The sequence below is a fragment of the Callospermophilus lateralis genome, chromosome 18 (genome assembly GCF_048772815.1).
Source record: "Callospermophilus lateralis isolate mCalLat2 chromosome 18, mCalLat2.hap1, whole genome shotgun sequence".
NCBI lineage: Eukaryota > Metazoa > Chordata > Mammalia > Rodentia > Sciuridae > Callospermophilus > Callospermophilus lateralis.
In genome coordinates, this window is record NC_135322.1 from 5,710,896 (window position 1) to 5,731,618 (window position 20,723).

General features: G+C 52.9%; 1 protein-coding gene across 1 annotated transcript; it reads right to left on the reverse strand.

The window, feature by feature from the left end:
• Positions 1 to 14,430: 14,430 nt before the first annotated feature.
• On the reverse strand, positions 14,431 to 18,445 carry LOC143638207 (sialic acid-binding Ig-like lectin 13). Its single transcript, XM_077105899.1, has 6 exons — positions 18,022 to 18,445; positions 17,566 to 17,838; positions 17,298 to 17,345; positions 15,231 to 15,488; positions 14,827 to 14,920; positions 14,431 to 14,503 (listed from the first exon to the last, which is right to left on the reverse strand). Exons 1-6 carry the CDS (start codon positions 18,443 to 18,445, stop codon positions 14,431 to 14,433), a joined length of 1,170 nt encoding a protein of 389 aa, XP_076962014.1.
• Between the last annotated feature and the right edge of the window lie 2,278 nt (positions 18,446 to 20,723).

The following is a 20,723-nucleotide window of genomic DNA, read 5'->3' on the forward strand; positions in this document are numbered from 1 at the left end:
GAGGGGGAGCCCTGTGACTCGTGTCAATTTTTCCTGAAACCTTTTTCTGGGGAAGACAGGAAAGATGTGTCATGGGGTAAATGTGCGCAAAAGAACAGCTGCACGTGGGGCTGGGGCTGCCGCTCAGTGGTAAAGCGCTTGCCTCGCGTGTGTGAGGCAGTGGGTGTGACCCTCATCACCACATAAAAATAAATAAAGATATTGTGTGTCCATCTACAGCTAAAAAAATTTAAAAATAAATAAAATAAACAACTCCATGTATTAGGGCCAAATGAGTGTCCTCCAGGACAGGCCACACAGCACCCAGGGCCACCCTTTGTCCTGCTCCCCGTGGCCACCCCTGCTCCCTCTCAGGGCAGCCCCTGGCCTTCCTCTGCAGGTCTCCCATCTGAGCTCACCGCCTGGATGTCGCGAGGGGGCAAAATTGTGACATATGCAGTCAAGGGCAGAAATAAAGAATGTCCACACACTTCTGCCCTTTTCAATGCTTTATTCCCACAAATCACTCAATACAGCTTCACTCTATAGGTTCTTAATCTAGTAAATGACAATCTTTAATGCCAGGCACTGCAACAGACATAGTCGATTCACAGCAAACAACTCTAGATTCATTGTAGGCACTGCAGACACACTTCATCATGACAAGCTCAGGACAGACATCCCCTCTGGGTGCTAAGTTCAGAAGTCTCAAGCCTTAGGCTTTCCGTCCAGCAGTTGCCCACTCACTCAGGCCGCGGTGGCCAGGTCCGGAACCAAGGCAGGCTTTTCCTGGTGTGGAGTGGACCACAGTTGAGGAGGGGGTCATAGGGAGGAGTTGTGGCTCTCACTAAGGTAGAGTTTGAAACCAGTGAGTCACGCAGAGGATCAGGAACGATGACAAGTGATGGGATGTCACGTCCTCGTCAGGCTCTGCAGCTCGAGTGCACCCCTGTTTCGGCTGGCTGAATCCCTGATCATTTGCTCTACTATTTATACTAAATTTAAGGGGTTTTGACCCCCCCTTTCACCCCTTATCAGGTACCACCAGATTTCTCAGTGACATCGTTTACCCTCGGGTCAGAAACATCTGGTCCCTTGGTCTCCACCCTGATCTCCTGGCCTTTCCCTCTTATCAGGCCAAGGACAGCCTGCCAGGGGCTTCACTCTGTTTATCAGGGTGAGGGGAAGTGACTTGTTTGAGGCCACACTGGAGGGCTCTGTGGGCATGCTGGTGAGACTGCAGGTAAAACTGGAGTTTTTAAAATGGAGTTGCTTAGGCTCAGGTCTAGGGCCACCCTAACACTCAAACTCTATGGGCTTCCTCCAATGACTCTGTGCACACAGAAAGCTGGTCTGTGTTCGTCCACTCAGCCCCATGGATCTGTCCACCCCCAGAACCAGCTCTCAAAACCTGGAGAGGAGTCGTGCCCTGTGATGGCTGGGAGGGAACAGGGTTCCACATGGAGCCCCCCCTCACCACCCCCTGCATTGCCAGCTGCAGTCCCACCTGCAGCCCTCCTAGGCCCCCCGCTGCCCAGACACCCTCCCAGCAGGAGCAACTGCAGAGCCCAGTGGGCAGAAGGGCTGCTCAGGACCCTCTGTTTTCCATAGTCTCCCATTTGCAAAGAAAAACAGAAGAACAGGAAGGAGAGACCTGGGGAAGCCACAGAGAATCTGCATGTAAGAGAGGAACTTCTGAGAGAGCTGGAGAAGCCTCTTGTTCCACTTCCCCAATTTAGAAGAAGACCCCCAGGTCAGAGTGGTGAGTGCTGTGGGCTGAATGCTGTGTCCCTCCAAAATCCACATGTTGACATCCTAACTGCTAAGGGGAGGGTCACAGGAGGTGGGGACTTTGGGAAGTGATTGGTCCTGGGGCAGAGCCCTGATGGATGAGATTAGTGTCCTTACAGAAGGGACCCAAGGGAGCTCCTTTGCCCTTCTGCCACAGGAGGACACAAGGAGGAGGCAGGGTGGAGGAGGACACTGGCCTCCCCAGACATGGGGTCTGCCAGCCCCTGGGCTGTGGGCTTCCAGCCTCCAGAACTGTGAGGAGCAAATCTCTGCAGTTCACAAGCCCCCAGGTGATGGCATCTACCCACAGCCCAAGGACTCAGAAAGACAGTGGGTCCCCTCTTGGCTCTGGTCTGGGGCAGCCACCTCATCACACGTTGTCCACCAGGGCTGACTGGGCTGGAGGAGAAGTCCCGTCAGATGGGGGGGAAGGACTGTCAAGTCTGTCCAGGGGACAAGGAGAAGCTGCGTTCATGCCACAGCCAGGTGGTGCCCATTCACACTGGGCCCTGAGGTCTACAGCTGAGGGGTGAAGAGGACAGGTCCAGTGGTTTCCTTGAGGGACAGCAATGTCTGGTTGGGGACACACAAGTCCCCAGACAAAGCAGGTGCCACAGGGCAGATGGCTGAGATGGGCAGGCCCAGCTGGGGGTAGGGGGGGATCTTGCTCTTCTGGAGAGGGAGGTGAACTCTCAGGGGAAACAGGCAGAGGGACATGGTGGGGACGTCGGGCAGACCTGAGGGACATGGGTTACCCAGGGGACGCTGAGACAAAGGCCATTCCTGGCTGAATTCCCCACACCTCTGAAGCCCCCTCTGCTGAAGTCCTCAGCCAGCAGTGAGTCTGTGCTCCGTCTGTGTCCACTCCCACTCTGCCCAGCAGGGAAAAGGGCGCTGCTCAGAGTGGGCGCTGCCTCTGCTCAGGACTGGCTCTGGCTTGGGGATGGGAGGCCATGGGCTGCTGTCCGTGGTGCTATGAGAGTGGGTTCTGACCCAGGAGATGCCCACAGCTCTGTGGTAGCCTGACCAAGAGTCTGCAGTCAGGGGTCAGCATGTCAGGTGTGCCAGGGAGAGCCCAGGTCCACCTGGAAGGGGCCACTCAGTTCTCTGCTTCTGTCCTGTCCACCCTCAGGAATGCCCTATGGACCACTCCAGGCTGCTGGCTCTGTCCCCATTTCACCTCCCTACACCCCTGACTGAGAGGGGGGATTGTCCTTGGCAGGGGGACGGGGCAGCTGGTGTGCAGGTGGGTGAGCAGCTGTGGGAAACAGTCTCCAGACACCACCCAGACACCACCCACAGAACAAGGGGTTCCTCGGGTCACTAGAGGGTTATCCCCATTTCCACAGCCCCTCCTCTTGGGGTGAATGGAGCCCAGGGCTGCTCTGGCCCATAGAAGGTGGAGGCTGAGAAGTTCTGAGACTGAGGAGGTCAGGCAGCCTCCACCCACCCATGGATCCCTGGGCATCTGGGCATCCTGGCCCTCTGCTGGACAGAGACCCACGTGGAGGAGCACCAAGATGTCACATGTCCCACCCTGACAGAGGCCACCATCTCAGTGCAGCTGCCTGAGAGAGCCCAGGGCCAACCACCAGCCACAGTGCCCAGCCAGGGTCCCGCCCACCCACAGCAAGGGACGTACAATCCCATGAGTCCTGGGGCTGATGGGCAGCAGTACCTGCCTGGAACAGCAGGCCACGGGGCACAGCTGAGGGAGAAGGAGGGATGCAGTGGGCTGCTCTTCTGCTCACTGACCTGAGAGGACTGCTCTCAGCTGGCCAGGAGGAGCCCTGTGTGGAGACCCTCTGGAGGTCTCCACTCGGTCAGCCTGGCCAGGCCAGAACTGCATTCCCAGAATCCTTTGCTCTACATGCTCCAGGCTAAAGTGGACCCAGGACCAGGTGAAGGAGAAGCAGCCACAGGGCTGGGAGGGTCAGGAAGCCTGGGCTATTACAGGGACGGGTCACAGGTCATCACGATCTGTTGGTCATCTCACTGGTGTGACGCAATGGCTCCTAACTTCCAGGCCAGAGGGAGGGTCCTGGAGACAGCCACTGGAGCAGGGGTCACTGAGTGCTGGGACAAGCACTGGTGGCCCAGGGGGACCCAAGTGGCCGAGGCTGAAATGGACAGCAACATGCAAACAACCAGGGAAAATGTCGTCCCTGATGTCAAGACAGTGACCTAGGACCTCTGACCTGACCTCTAGGGTCCTATTCACAGTGCCCCATCCTCCCAGGAAAGAGGGCAGGATGAGGCCCATCTCAGAACCCAGTACTCTCAGAATCCCCAGTGCCTAGGTAGGTGTGTGTGTGTGTCAGAGAGAGAGGGGGGGGGAGGTGGGGGAGAGAGCCAGGCAGACACTACAGAGTCAGGCTCTTCTCTGATGCTATAATGAAGCAGCTGAGTCTGGTGATTTATAAAGAGCAGAAGTTCATTTGCCTCATGGCTCTGGAGGCTCCACAATGAAGAGCGTGGAGCCCCATCTTCTCCACTGGGGGGCTCCCTGCTGTGTCATAACATGGCAGAGGACACCACAGGGTGGGGTGGGGCAAGCACGCCAGCCCAGGTCTCTTCTGACAAAGCCACGAATGCCATCAGGGTCCCCACCCCCAGGAACTCATCTAATCCTCCTCAACTCCCAAAGGTCCCTCCTCCTGTGGCTTTGGGACCACATTTCCCCATGTGGACGTTGGGGGACACATTCCAGCCACAGCAGGTGACATCAAGATACAAAGCAAGTAGGAGCCGGTCTGCATGATACCAGGTATTGTCATGGACAGGATTCCTGTCCCCAAACGTCCCATGACCCCATTCACATCTGTAACCTGAGAACCCTGGGGTGGCTGTGCCCACTGTAGGTGACACAGAGGCAGACCATTAAAGCCACAGATTTATGGGGGACAACAAATCTAGAATGTAACAGAGCCTCAGGGTGAGGTAAGGACAGTACAGTGTTACCAAGGGAACCTTCAGGTGGCAGAGGACAGTCCCCCAGGATTCCCACCAGCATCTCTCCTCAGAGCCCTTGGTGCTGAGGTCCCTGCCCTGCAGCCCCCCCCAGGCTCCCCCCAGCTCAGCGTGTGACACCTGAGAGGACGTCAGCAGAGCTCCTGAGTTGGTCACGGGCTGATCAAGGTGTCGTGGGACAGGAGCCGACCTGCAGGGAACAAGGACTTCCATCTCTGACCCCAGCCTTCCCCACGTGAGCTTGGGCGCCTGGCCCTGCCATGGGGTGGCGGGGACCCCCCCTTTCCTTCTTACTTGGAACGTCACTGAAGGTGGTGGTGCCCGGGGAGAGCAGGTCTGGGACGAGATGCAAGTTCCTGCTCAGGGTGGGGGTGCGGCCATGGATGCTGCCCCCTCCGTCTACAGCCAGAGTCAGCACAGAAGGTGGAGTCTGGGTCCCTCTCCTACGTCTGTCCCCAGGAACCAGGTCCTCAGTGTCCCAAACCTGAACTCTCCCTGGGGTCCCCATTGCTCTCAGGGTCCTGGAGCCCTGGCCCCACTCCTAGGAGACATCCAGCTGGACAGTTCCTCCACTCACCCGGCCCCAGAACACAGCGTGCGTGGCGCCTGATGTCACTTCCCAGGTACAGAGCGAGGACCTGGAAATGGCTGCCAGGGCCCTGCTCTTTCTGACCCGTGGTCAATCTTCTCCTTCCAACCTGACCCTGACCCCATCTGTCTGGAGGCCCATGGAGGTGGCTCAGCACACAGTGAAACTGTCCTCCCAAGACAGGGACCTGGGGAGTCCAGGCCATGGGCGGTGCTGTCCACGGTGCTGAGCAGCGTTGGTGGGGCCTGGGGTTAAAACCCACCCAGCTCTGCAGAGGACTCAGGGCCCACGGGAGGGGACCCAGCTCAGACCAGGAGAGTGGGCGGGAAGGTCTGGCCTGTCTGACAGGAAGGATCTGGGAACAAGCAGACCTCGCCCATGGGCTGGGATCTGGAAAGCTGTGTCCCCTTCCTGGTCCATCGTGGACTCTCCTGTTGTCCCTGCTCTTTTAGGAACACTGAGTCTCCAGGAAACCCCATGGGGCCTAAGATTGAAAATCCCAAACCTGAAGAGAGAAGGATTCAGGGAGATGGGCCATGGGCACAGAGGGGGACAACTGAGTGACAAGGGCTCATGGGTGAGGGGCCATCTATTCCAGAGATTGATCATCATAATACCAAGAAGTGGGGTCACTCTTCCTTAGGATGGTCTTCCAGCAGGTTCTTTAAAAGGTGCTTCTCACCAGACTTTGCTGGTGCAGTTTATGCTAATTCAACAGTTTCAGTGGATCCAGGAGAGACCAGATGACTTCCCCTTTCCTGATGTCGGCTGTGCTCTGTGACAGCCCTCCTACAGGCACAGTGAATGAACATGCAGACTTAGGTCCTCAGCGCTCTAACTTCTGGATCCTCAGAGAGGATAAGATTAGGAGTGAACCATCTGTGGCCCCCCAACTCCCCCAAGTAAGAAGCCTTTGGAAAAATTGTACAATTTGTTGTCTGAATAGAATACAATTTGTTGTCTCAATAGATTAATTAAATCACAGTCCAGGTAAGTTCTGCAGGCAGCTTAAAGCAGAGGAATTGATGCAGCAGTTTGTACAGTTTGTGGGGTAGCAGCTGTAATTCCGAAGTCAATAATATTGGAAATTCTTCTATCTTTTCTTCCCCTGCACTGGGATGAAGGCAGGAATTCTGGCAATGTTGGCTAAAGAAAATTGCATAGCATTCCAGCGAGCACTAAGAAAACAATTTTCTGAATAATTTAGTACATGATCCTGAACAAAATTATTAGATATAATGGAAAGGAAAGGTGATAGTAAACAAACAGATCTGGTAACCTCCTTTTTGGTTCACCTCTTAAAAACAATACCCAATTTAAATTAAACTGTTTAAATCACGTGAATAAAAGATATTTGGATCCAATATTTCATGAGCGCTCCTGATATATAGACATACGCACATACAGACATACAACATATAACACAAGTGTGCACACATAACACAACAGTAGAGGCCTTGTAGCTTTTCACAGGTGAAATCTATATTGCAATGTTTAAAAACTCCACAATTGATTAAAAAACAATTAAACTGATCAGAAAAATAATAACCTAGGTCTGTATGAGCTCAAAAAATAAAATAGAAAAATTCTTCTTGTAACTTGCATATGGGTTTGAAGGTATTCCCACAAGTAAGCCTCAAGGTTTTTTGCATTTGAAATAGGCCTTAATGATGTTCATTATTCATTAGCCTCCAGGTGTGGGAAAACCATTGTCACAGATGTAAGGATAACCAAACTGGAGTTCTGGATATTAGTTGTTATGGATTTGAGCCAAATCATCTTCTTTTTGGTCTGCAGAAACCACTCTAGTTAGTCTCTCTGGAATCCAAATTGGCTGCTGTTCTCCCTGTGGAAACACACAAACAGACCCCCGACTCCAGACAATCACTGGGTCAGGACCTTTCCATTGTCCAGTTAGAATATCCTTCCAAAGTACCTTTGGCTTATGTACATTTTTTGGACACATGTGCCTTTCCAAAGCACTAAGCCCTGATGAATCCAAATTTAGAAAGTTTAATGTAAAAAGAGTTATGTTAAGTTTATCTTTGGGGGATTTATATCCTTTCTCAATTCCCTCTTTTTGTTTTAATAAGTACATTTTAATAGTTTGATGAGCTCTTTCAACTATGCCTTGTCCCTGTGGATTATACGGGATACCTGTTATGTGAGTAATGCCAAATGATGAGCAAAATTGTTTGAAAGAAGTAGAAGTATAGCCAGGGCCATTATCTGTTTTTAACTGTTTTGGAATGCTCACAGTGGTAAAATTTTGTAAACAATGATCTATAATATCTTTAGTTTTTTCTCTGGTATGAAGGAGCCCATCAAATATCCAGAATAAGTATCAACTATAACATGCAAATATTTTAATTTTCCAAATTCTGGCAAATGTGTGACGTCCATCTGCCATATATGATTAGGTATCAGTCCTCTAGGATTTACTCCAAGATTAATTTGAGGTAAAAATATTATACAATTTTTAGATTGTTTTGTTATAGGTCTAGCTTGTTCCTTAGTTATTTTAAAGTGCTTTTGTAATGTGTTAGCATTAACATGGAAGCATTTGTGAAAATTTGTAGCTTCTTCTAGTATAGAAAAAATATGTATGTCATGTGTGGTTTTATCTGTTAAATCATTGTCCAAACTAAGGGCTTCAGACAATCCTGTATGTGCCCTGATATGTCCTATAAAGAATGGATCTTTTCTGTCCCAGATTAAACTTTGTATAGCAGAAAACAAAGAGAAAACAGTAGAGGAAGGGGAAATCCTACCAGCATCTTCAAGGGATTTTATAGCATTAACTATATATAAACTGTCAGAAAATAAATTAAATACGGAATCTTTAAACATCACAAAAGCTTGTAATACTGCATTAAGCTCTACCTTTTGAGATGGTTGTTCGGGTACTAAAAATGTAAAAGCTTGATCAGGGGTAACTACTGCTGCTGTACCATTATTTGACCCATTGGTAAATATATTTGGAGCATTCATGATAGGGGTTTTTCTTGTCATTTTTGGAAAAATTACAGAATGCGAGGACCAAAAAGATAACAAAGGATTAGATGGTAAGTGGTCATCAAATGAGCAAATAGATTTACACATGATTATTGCCCAAGTATTTAACTCATTAGCTAACTCATCAATTTGATCCATAGTATATGGAGTAATAATTTTATTGGGGGAAATTCCAAACACGCCCTTTGCTGCTTTTATTCCTTTGAGTATTAATTGTCCTACAGCCTCAGGATACTAGTAAGAATAGTGTTAGGAGAATAAGATAAATGTATCCACAATAATGGAACTTCTTGCCAAAATACTCCTGTAGGAATATTTTTTGTTGGTAATAAAATGAATAACAGAGGCAAACTTATATTAATTATATCCCAATGCATATTTTCCATATATGTTTCAATGAGTTTTAATTTCTTTCTTGCTTCAGGCATTAATATACGGGGTGAATTTGGATCCAATGGACCTTTTAAGATATCAAATAAAGGTCCCAACTCTCCTGTTGGTATGCCTAGATAAGGCCTTATCCAATTTATGTCTTCCAACAATATTTGAAAGTCGTTAAGTGATTTGAGTTGATCTACTCGTATTTAAATTTTTGGTGGGCGGACCATGGTCGAGGATATTAGAATTCCTAAATAATTAATTGGAATATTTAATTGTACTTTATCTTTTGCTATCTCTAGATTATAACTTTTTAATAAGTTTGTAAGTGTGGCATAACATTCTAGCAATGTATTTTTATTTTTGTGTGCTAATAATACATCGTTCATATAATGAAATACTCATAGTTCAGGATTTTGATTTCTAAGTGGCTGGATTGCTTTGTCAACATAAATTTGACACATAGTAGGACAATTAGCCATCCCTTGAGGGAGTACTTTCCATTCATATCTCTCATCAGGACCTTCATGATTCAGCACAGGGACAGTAAATGCAAAACGTGGACTATCCTCAGGATGAATTGGAATGGAAAAAAAAACAATCCTTAATATCTAAAACTAAAACATACCAGTTTTTTGGCAAAGCAGACAATTGAGGAATCCCCAATTGAGCAGGTCCCATAATGACCATCTCTTTATTGATGGCTCTCAGGTCTCACAATAATCTCCACTTGCCAGATTTCTTTTTAATAACAAAAATGGGAGTATTATGGGGAGATACAGAAGGTTGTATATGTCCCTCTGCTAATTGTTGTTTGACCAGGTCATGGGCTGCTTGTATCTTTTCTTTAGTCAGGGGCCACTGAGGAACCCATACTGGCCTTTCTGATTTCCAAATAATTTTTATTGTCTCAGTGACCCCTTCTGAAAACCCAATCCTTGTTTATCTGTTTCTGTTTGTATTGGTGCCGCTATACCTTGTCCTTGTTCTCCTAATCCTTTTTCTTTTTTAAAACCTTGTCTAGCCATATTAGTGGGCGCATTTGGATTTATGTTATTGTTAATGTCAAACCTAATTGATCTAGAACATCTCATCCCCATAAATTTACGGGAAGATGATCCAATACATATGGATGTATACTTTCTTCACATCCTTCATTTGAGTGGCTTTTCAAAATGGCCAATGTTTCGGCCATTCTTGGCGGGAGATAATGCTAAGGTCTGCACCTGTATACTTTAGCCCATTAAATTCATGTCCTTGTATTTTTAATTTTAGCATGGGCTGAGAATCCAAATTCAAAGAAAGCATAGCCCAATCTATACCTGTGCAGCCTAATCCCCTGGAACCTCTTTCTACAGAACGACTGGAAAATTTATCATATAGGCTGGGTATTAAAAATAACTGTGCTATTCTATCTCCTGGTGAAATTACTGATATACCCCTTGGAGAACTGGCTATAATTTTTATTTCACCTTCATAATCGGGATCAAATATCCCAGGACTTATCATAAGTCCTTTTAGAATAGAAGAACTGTGTCCTAATAATAAAACTACCATTCCTTTAGGAAGAGGTCCCTTTACCCCTGTAGGAGTTACCTGGACTCCCATCTCTGGAGTTAGTACTGCTCTGGCGGAGGCGCAGATGTCCAACCCTGCGCTCCCTCTGGTTTGTCTGATGAGGGATCTAATGGATAATCTGTCCTGGGCACTACCCTGATGGGGTTGCTGGGTTCCTCCAATGCCCCGTATATTTGTGGTCGTGGGCCCCGGAGCATTGGGCCCCCATGTCCGTTTTTTGGCAATGAAGTCCAATTTTTTCCTCCATAATATCGTGGATAAATACCTGGTTTTTGTCTGTTTTTTGATAATGGAGTACCCTCCACAGTGGCCTGAGAATGGCATTCATTAGCCCAATGTCTCCCTCTATGGCATCATGGGCAAATACCCAGTATTCTACCCCTTTGATACCCAGTTTTGTTAAACCCTCCTCCTATGGGGCAACTCCTTCTTAAATGTCCTATTTGTCCACAATAGTAGCATGTTTTTAGCCTGGCACCTAATGCCTGTTGTACTGCAGCTGCCAAGACTTGCCCCTGTTCATTAATATCTCTATATAGTTTGATATATGTGTTTAAATCTGTATTTCTCCATGGTCTAATGGCCTCCCCACAGTATTTATTGGCTTGTTCATAAGCTAGCTGTTTAATTAATGGCATTGCTTGTCTGCATCCCCCAAAACTCTGGTAGCTGTTTGTAAAAGCCTATCTACAAATTCTGCATAAGGTTCATTTCCCCCCTGTATTACTTTGGATAAGTGACCTTGCAAATCTCCATGCCCTTGTAAAGTTTTCCATGCCTTAACTGCAGCTGAAGTGATTTGTGAATGAATGGCAGGATCATATTGAATTTGTTGCAGCTCACCCTCATAAGGTCCCTCTCCTAACAACCTATCTAGATTTCTCTGAGGATAACCAGCTGCTGCATTTCGCTTAGTCGTCTCCATACAAAATTCCTGATTGGCAACCTTCCAAAGCGAATATTGTCCTCCATTTAGCACAGCTTTACACATATTAGCCCAATCTGCTGGCGTCATGTTCAAGTTGGTAATGGATTCGACCAAGCTTACAGTGAAGGGTGCTTGAGGACCACAGGTTATTACAGCCTTTTTCAGCTGCTTCACAGTTTTGAAATCTAAAGCACGGTGAATTCGCTGCCCTTTCTCATTCTGAAATACAGGGCATGCCAATCTCCAAGGTCCTGACTCAGGATCCCATCTATCAACTATGGGGGTTGGGGGCCACCCAGCACATGTTTTTCCATAGGTGGAGCTGTTGGTCGAATACCCTCTGGTGATAGAAAGGGGCTGGTAGCAACCTCCCGTTGTAACTTTTCCCCTGATAGCCCCTCCTTCTCTAAGCTTTCTTCCCCTGTTTGACTAACGACTAGATCTAAAATGTCCTCTCCTTGACTAAGCAAACAGGATTGTATCAACGTCCACAATGGTAATGTGCCAACTGGCAGAGTTCCTGGGTTTTCCTTTTTTATCTTTTTTAAATCTTCACCATGGTGATTCCATTGCGATATGTTTAACAACCTCTCTTTAATGAACCATGGGCTACATTTTTGTATCATCTTAACATATGCCCTGACTGTTCTTGATTTTACTGAGATGCCTCCTTCCTTTAACAATTTACTTAATGCCCTTTGGGTTTGGTTCTTATTGATTTTTAATCTCATATTTCTGTGACAAAGATACGGCTCACTAAGATAATGCAAAACAAATCCGAGACAAAATAAAACAAAAATAGAACAAAAATTCATTATATCAGCCTTTCTATCCTCTGGAAATGTCCATCCGTCCTTTCTCCCTATCTATTCCTCAGATGCAAATAGTTTTTCCTCAGATGTGAGCGGTTTTTCTTCCGACCCACCCATCTCCAGGGACAGGCAACTTAAAACAAAAGCGAAACAAAACGAAAGAAGAATCTTTAAATGGCTACCCATCCTCTCTCCCTGCCCTCAGGGGCGAGCAGTTTACCTTATCTATTACCCTTAGTCCCCATACCGGCCACGAACTGCGGAAGTCCAGCTGGGCAAAATAACCGAGAGGTGACAAGCAACTTGAAGGTTGAAGCGAGAACTACTTTATTGTGAGTGAACTCAGCAGGAACTCTGTGAGAACTCAAAGTAGCTAGCACCCAAGGTAGCAGGAGCCGCCTCTCTGCCGGACAGCAGAGGTACTTATACCCAACTAAATACACACAGCTTAACTTAATTAACATCATCTAGATACAGCAGCCAGTCATTAAGGAACCCTCATCATCTTAATGACTTGCTGGCGTTACTTCTCAAATCACTCCTCTTAGCAAAGTGCCAGGCGCCTTCTTGACTTGTTTGTGGATCTCAACAGTCAGGGACTGGATAGAGGGGAGCAGGCTGTTTCTCTGGCCCTTGTGCACTACCCTCGAGTCCATCTTTGCAGACAGGGCAGGGGCTGAGGACCTGAGTTGGTGGCTTAGGAGGGCTTGTTTGGCCAGTGGCTCATGGACGCTTCTCTTTTGAGACTCACTATACCTTTACTTTTCTGCATCCCCAAGTTCCTCCCTCAGGGCCAGTGCAGAGGCCACCCTCATAAATGTAGGTGACACTGCATGGACCAAAGTCCCAGGCCACAGGAAGACGGAGACCTGGCAGGGACGGGCCAGACCACTGTCCCCTCTACCAGGCAGCAGTTGCTTCAGTGACCCTACAGAGAGCAAGGCATGTTGAGGTGGAGGTGGGCAGGGCTCCAGCACAGTCTGAGGAGGTGGCTTTATCATGATGGCACTGGGGAGCCCTGCCAGGTCCTCACAGGGAGGGACACTCGTCCATCTAGGAACTCTGAGGGAAGACTCTGGTTCTGACGGAGATTCGAGAAAGGGGGGCCAGGGAACCTTTGGGCCTCTCAGTTTTGGGTCTCCAGCATCTTGGGATCCCATCCAGACCTGTGCCACCCACCGTCCTCCACCCTGAGCTCCACCCAGGTCCATGGTAAAGCAGAGGGCAGTCGTCTCACTGCCCGAGGTCTGCACGGAGGACCTCAGCTGCACCCACCATCGACCTCAGCTGCACCCACCATCGACCTCAGCTGCACCCACCATCGCAGCTCTCTCCCACACTCACCTGTGCACACGCACCACTACCACCCCCAGGGCCAACACAGACCCACTCTGTACAATGCTTTAAGACACCGCCCCGCGCATGTGCGCTCTGCCCTGTACAAGTCCCCAGCTTCTGCACCCCCTTCACTCCCTCCCCGCAACCCCACCTCAAAGGGTGCAAATCCTATGTTCTATAATTCCTGTAGCCTATAGTGTCGCCAAAACCAGGAAATCAGGACAAAGGTATTTCGCCTCCACGTGAATCACCAGCCACAGCCTTCTGACACAGCCACAGCACCGACTGCTCAGCGCCCGCGTAGGCACAGAGATGCCCAGCAGTGCCCTTGGAGACTCAGCATGAGTGGAAGCCTGGACCCCAGGGTTGGTGGGAATCCCCCAGCCTCAGGCTCCCTGAGGACTGTTGCATTCTGGGAGTCGTAGGCCAGGCAACACCAAGGTCTGGAGGTGACCAAGACGTGCAGAGGCAGGAAGGGATGGAGCTGTGTGTTGGGAGCAGGGTCTGCGCCTGCCAAGTCTCGGATCCCAGTAGCCTGGCCCTGAAGGTGTGGGGGTCTGCAGAGGAGGGAGAGGACGGTTCTGGGGGAGAGTCCACAGCACGGCACTGGGAGGCCCTCTCGTCCAGGCTCCCTTGTTTCCCAGTCACCATCCATGGAGAGGACACGCAGCTGGTCCAGCCGTGGAGGAAGTGGGCACATGCTGGAGGTCGGTGCTAGGGACAGATGGCAGGAGCTCAGGCGGATCCAGTAGCAGGGAGACCAGGGTCAGAGTGGACAGACATCAGGGAGGCCAGGCTTAGGTGGAAAGAAACTCCAGGTGGTGACTGAGGGGACCAGGGAGGTACAGCAAGGTCCAGGTGGGGACCCACTTGGCTCTGCTGTACAGAGAGACCCTGAGTCAGTAGCCACACAGGACCCCAGCAGGAAGGGTGGCCTTCAGGACAGGACAGGCAGCTTATTTGCAGCCATGGGGAGGTGTCCAACCTAGGGCCATGATGGGGGAGGGGTCCCTGATCATGTGGGATGCGGAGACCGTGTCACTGACCTGAGACTACCGGGTGACACTGTTTCCAAGCTCCACGCCCATTGCTGGCCTAGCTGCCCTCTTCCTGGGGGACCTCACTCTGAGGGAAGAAACCAGGGCCCTCAGGGGGGCAGCTGGGTACAGTGGGCAGTGGTCGCCTGTCCTGTGACCTCTCAGAGACTGGAGGTGACTAAGGGAGGCCGAGGAGGCCTGACTGAAGACCTCTTTGATGACACCCACTTCCCCCACGTTGGGCCAGAACTGGGGACAGACAGCGATGGCCCATGGCCCAGGCAGCACTCCTCAGCCCCTGCCTGGCCAGAGCAGTCTTCACCCCTTGGTTCCCCAGCTCTGGGACTCTGGGATTCAGTGCCAGGTGCCTGCCCTGCCCACACCTCCTCTCCACCCCTGGGCAGCGCTGACCTGAGCAAGATGAGGCAGAGGCCGAGGAGCAGGATCTTGACAGCCACCTCCGCAATGGCCACCAGGACCACCTGGGCCATGGGCCCTGACCTCCCTGCAGAAAAGTGGACGAGGCCAGGGTCACCTGCTAATCCACAACCCAGGTCCCTCCTCACACTTGAGGCCATGGACATGGCTCCTCAGGCCTCCTCCATCCCTAGTGTGGGGCCATCAGCCCAGGCCTCCCCCAGGCCCTAACTGCCCAGCAGCTGGACCCTAAGCACTGTCCAGCCTCACAGCTGACTTGAGGCTGAGCAGAGGACCCTCATGCCCCCTGCTGCGCATGTGGGCATTTGCTCAGAGGCCTGGGACCTGCAGGTCCTTCCTGGGCTGGGGTCTGGTGAGCAGCCCACTGTGAAACTCACTCTGCAGTGACAGGCTCAGGGAGATGTGCTGGGAGCCCAGAGGGTTCTGAGCACAGCAGGTGAATTGCCCTCCACCCCTGAGGTGCTCTGCAGACAGCTCCAGCACCCCAGGGTCCATGGTCTGCGAGGGATACAGAGTCAGGTTCCCCCAGGACCAGCTCAGTCTGGCAGGGGGACGGCTGTCGACGACACAGAAGAGACGCAGAGATTGACCCTCCAGGATGGAAAGAGATGAGCCATTCCCCAGGGTTGTGGATTCTGTGGAGAAAGAGACAGAGGGTCAGAGTGACAAGGAGAGCAAAAGAAAAGAGGAAGAATACAGGAGACTGCAGAGGGGTCGATTCAGGGACAGACACGAAGACTGAGAGAAACAGAGACCCAGAGATGGAGAGCATGACCCTGGGCCTGACTCAGCCCCCCTCCCAGGGTGGTGTAGATCCAGCTCTGTCCTGATGGGCTCTGGCCCCTGGACTCAGGCCCCAGGTATCTCAGAGGAAGCATCTTGGGCTTCACAGGATCCTCAGGCAAGTTGTGAGTCCAGTCCTAGATTCCAGGTCCCAGGGACCCTCGGTGACATTCAAATGCCAGACTTTCCTGGAGACTCTTGCCCTGTACCACATCCTCACCTGACGCCAGCCTCTGGTTTATCAGCCTGTTTCTAAGAGGGACTCACTCCCAGGCACTCAGAGACTGATGGACTGGGGACCCAGGAGCAGGTGTCCCTAAGGCCCCATGACAAGAGATGGGGACAGCAATGTAAATGAGACAGTGAGACGATGTGGTCAGGAGGGCTTCCTGGAGGAGGCGCAGCTTCCTTACACACAAAGTACCCAGTGAAGGTCAAGTTTGGCAAAGATGGTGGGAGGAGGAAGGGGCTCCCCAAGGGGAACAGAGAGTGCCCAAGGACCAAGGCCGAGTGCACCAGGGAGAGCCCAGGACCTGCAGGGCAGGTGGGAGACTGTGCAGGGACGTGGGGGCGGACTCACACAGGGCCTCAGAGGTCAGGGGAGGAGCTTGTTCTTGGAAACTCAGAGGGGGACCCCAGAGCTGCCACAGAGCTGATGACTACGACTCAGGACAGACCTCCACCCACTCCCTGTGCAGTCAGCGAGCTCCAAGGGAAAGGCCAGGCGTGGTGTGAGGAGGACGGGCCCCCAGGCCTGGACTGAGCTTCCCAGGACCAAGGTCAAACAGAACATCACCTGGGCACTGAGCAGAGGGGGATGGGAGTCCCCGGAACTGCCCCTGGGAAGAGGCCTCCTCCAGGGAAGACAGGGCTCATGCAGACACGCCACCCAGTCGTCACCAACACTGGCAATGAGGCCTGGGACCCGCTCTCCCCTGGGTGCTGGGAGGGGGCTCCCTGGAGACCCTCTGCCTTTCCTCCAGGTCAGAGGGACAGACGAGCCAGCTCCTGTGGTTTAGGAATTTACGCCACTGACCACGCGGGAGGGACACAGGAGACTGTTCCCTGCACAGTCTTGTTGGGAGATGACCAGTGCTGGGCGCCGGGCACCAATTTGGTTGTCAGAGGACACCCACAGAACAGGGTCCATCTGGGCAGTGGGACACCCTCACCACCAAGAACAAGGACCCTGAGTGCTACTGACATCCAGGGACCTCTCAGTCCTCAGGGGCACAGTCCAAGGCTCAGCGCAGCCTGCATGGACACTGGCCACCTCTGGGAGGGACCTAGGCTCTGGGGACAGCCTGCTGGGCGTGTTCTGTGTGTGCCCTGGACTGTGCCTCCTCCCACAAGCACTTAGATCAAAGCTGTAGGGGAAGAAGAAGAGGAGGCTGGAGGCAGGTCCAGGAGGAGGCTGGGAGGGGCCTGGGAAGCCCAGGTCTGCTGAGAGAGTGTCACCCTGTCCCTGTGGGGGTGAGGGGCAGGTGCTGGAGTCCAGGGAGCCTGGGAGGTGGGGACAGGAGCTCAAGCCAGACATGGGGCTGTGGTGCGGAGAGTCACTGGGTTCCCCAAAAAAGAGTCTGTCACCAGGGTGAGGGGACCCAGCCCTGCCCTGAGCTGAACAGGCCCTGCCCCCCAGGCCCAGCGAGGCCCCTCCCTACCTGGGCCAGCTCCTGGGGACACAGTTACAGTCAGGTTCTGTGGAGAGTCTGGGGCAGGGAGACACGCAGACCTGTCAGTGGGAGGCTGGGGACATCAGCCCTCTGTCCCAGGAGCCTCATGGTGGGGAGGGGTGGAGGCTGCATCCTCCTGGCCCAGCCCCCACATGACTTCAGGACCCAGCACCCAGTGTCCAGGGTCTGACCCCTCTCCCTGCTCCCTCAGGGACCAGCCCCATCAGAGACCCAGGTGTCCCAGCCCAGCTCTCACATGAGATGTTCAGGTGGACGGTCTTTGTCCTGGTCACACGGGCCCCAGGCAGGGTCACCTGGCAGGTGAGGTTGGTGCCATGGTCTGGGGGCCGCGGGGTGAGGGTGAGCACCGAGGAGTGGATGATGTTGGGGCCCAGGGAGGACACAGAGGGCCCTTCCCAGGAGAAGGTGGCGGGCGTCCCCTGCTCACAGGCCCAGGGCACAGAGCAGGTCAGGTTGCTGGGACGGCCAGACTCCAGGGTCCCAGGGACGAGGATGTCAGGGGTCAGGGCTGGTGAGCAGAGGGGACAGGCAGGGTCAGGGGGGAGGGGGGAGGGGGGGCCCTGAGAGAAGCTCAGGCTCTGACCCAGCTGCTCCCTGAGCCCCTAATGCTTGACCCCAGCTCCCCCAGGGCAGGGTCCCACCCAGCCCTGCCCCGTGACCTCCCTGCGGCTGCCTTGACCTGGTGACTTACCTGTCACTCGCACTGAGACCATGTCATATAGGTAACTGAATCTCAATTGTCCTCTCTCCACCCGAAAGTAGTAGGACCCCGCGTCCGTCTTCCTGGCGTCTCTGATGCTCAGGGAGCAGTTGTCGGTTCTTGGGTCCCCAAGGAGGTGGAACCGGCCCTGGGTCTCCTCCCGCACCTTCCTGTCAGGGTCATTGGTGGCCACTGGAGCATCCGTGCTCTTGTCCTGACGCCGGAACCAGTAGCCATGAGCTGGGTCCCTGTTAGTCCAGCTGCTCCAGGGGTAGGAGAATTGGCAGGGCACATGGACACACAGGCCCTCCTGCACTGTCACCTTCCTCTTCTCCACCTCCAGGGTGTAACCCCCCTGGCCCTCCACCCGCCCACAGCCCTGCAGCAGGGGCAGCAGCAGCAGCAGCAGCAGCATGTCGGCCGGGGCTGCAGGGCCACAGGGGAAGTCTGCCCCCAGAGCTCCTCTCTGAGGAACTAAGAGCCCACAGGAGGAGGCCCACGGGAAGGGGACAGAGGGGACGGTGGCCTCTTAGAGGAGGAGCTGAAGCCAGTCTCTGCCAGGGTGGCCTCTGCCCTTGGAGACCGGCCCCCACCACCACATCCAGCCTGCAGCCCTGAGGACAGAGAGGACAGGGACCTCCCTGAGTCACCCGTCTCCTCCCTCCCTGTTGACGTCTTTCCTCTTGGGAGACTTTTCTGCAATGTCACTCAATGGGCTTCCTCTAACCAGAGCCCTGAGTGACCCCAGGGCCACTGACGATTGTAGGGTCAGGATCAAGGGAGGCCATTGGGGTGAGCAGGTCACTTCTCATCCCTCCCTCAGCAGCCACACTGTGTGACACCCTCTCTGCACAACAGACCTGGCCACCAAGGTGTCACCACGTTGGGGACAGACACTAAGTCCTCAGGCACCTGGGCCACACTGGGGTCACACAGGCTGCATGGAGGGCTGCTCCCACCCTGGCTGGACATTGGTCCCAGGGGACTGTGCAGAGGAGACACGGGGCTGAGTTCTCTATGGTAAAACACCAAGGACGCAGAGGGACCCAGCTGGCAGGTGGCCTGAGGGACAGAGACCCAGGCTGAGGCCTCATGAGGGGGGACTGGCCAGGAAGACAGTGGGAAGGGAAGAGGCAGATTTTAAAAGGTGCAAAATGTCCCCTCAGGCACCAGCCACCAGGACGGACTCCCTCACCGCCATGCTCTCTGCTGCCCGGTCACTCCAGAGCATGTGGACCTGGGGCCTCCAGAGCTGGTTGGCTCTGCCCCCAGGAGTCCCAGGGAACAGAAGGGACAGAGCACAAAATGCCAGTGTGGACGGTCCACCCTGGGCTGGCCAGGATTTCGTGTGAGCAGCAGCATGCGCCTGAGTACAGTGATCTTCAGCTGGGGCAGGTCGTGGGGGTCCTGGGAGGGGAGCCCTGTGACTCGTGTGGGTTTTCCTTGAAACCTTTTTCTGGGGGAGATGGAAAGATGTGTCATGTGGGTAAATGTGCCCCGAAAACAACAGCTCCGTGATTGAGGGCCAAATGAGTGTCCTCCAGGACAGGCCACAGAGCACCCAGGGCCACCGTTGTCCTGGTCCCCGTGGCCACCCCTGCTCCCCTCGGGCAGCCCTGGCCTTCCTCTGCAGCTCTCCATCTGAGCTCACCCCCTGCAACACCATGGCTTCCTCTGAGACTCTGTGCACACAGGAAGTTGGGCTGTGTTCGTCCACTCAGCCCCATGGACCTGTCCATTCCATGGTATCCCCAGAACCAGCTCCCAAAACCTGGGGTGGGGTCGTGCCCTGTGATGGCTGGGGGGAGGGGTGGGGTTCCACACGCAACCCCCCTCACCACCCCCTGCATTGCCAGCTGCAGTCCCACCTGCAGCCCTCCTAGGCCCCCCGCTGCCCAGACACCCTCCCAGCAGGAGCAACTGCAGAGCCCAGTGGGCAGTAGGGCTGCTCAGGACCCTCTGTTTTCCATAGTCTCCAATTTGCAACGAAAAACAGAAGAACAGGAAGGAGAGACCTGGGGAAGCCACAGAGAATCTGCATGTAAGAGAGGAACTTCTGAGAGAGCTGGAGAAGCCTCTTGTTCCACTTCCCCAATTTAGAAGAAGACCCCCAGGTCAGAGTGGTGAGTGCTGAGGGCTGAATGCTGTGTCCCTCCAAAATCCACATGTTGACATCCTAACTGCTAAGGGAGGGTCACAGGAGGTGGGGACTTTGGGAAGTGATTGGTCCTGGGGAAGAGCCCTGATGAATGAGATTAGTGTCCTTACAGAAGGGACCCAAGGGAGCTCCTTTGCCCCTCTGCCACAGGAGGACACCAGGAGGAGGCAGGGTCGAGGAGGACACTGGCCTCCCCAGACATGGGGTCTGCCAGCCCCTGGGCTGTGGGCTTCCAGCCTCCAGAACTGTGAGGAGCAAATCTCTGCTGTTCACAAGCCCCCAGGTGATGGCATCTACCCACAGCCCAAGGACTCAGAAAGACAGTGGGTCCCCTCTTGGCTCTGGTCTGGGGCAGCCACCTCATCACACGTTGTCCACCAGGGCTGACTGGGCTGGGGGAGAAGTCCCGTCAGATGGGGAGGGAAGGACTGTCAAGTCTGTCCAGGGGACAAGGAGAAGCTGCGTTCATGCCACAGCCAGGTGTTGCCCATTCACACTGGGCCCTGAGGTCTACAGCTGAGGGGGGAAGAGGACA

Bases quoted from the DNA above. Each gene is read 5' to 3' on its own strand.
- LOC143638207 (XM_077105899.1), bottom strand. From the start codon at position 18,445: ATGCTGCTGCTGCTGCTGCTGCTGCCCCTGCTGCAGGGCTGTGGGCGG. The intron at 17,839-18,021 runs GTAAGTCACCAG...TCTGCTCACCAG, and splicing joins GGTCTCAGTGCGAGTGACAG to CCCTGACCCCTGACATCCTC. The intron at 14,921-15,230 runs GTGAGTTTCACA...ACTTTTCTGCAG, and splicing joins CCTGAGCCTGTCACTGCAGA to GGAGGTCAGGGCCCATGGCC.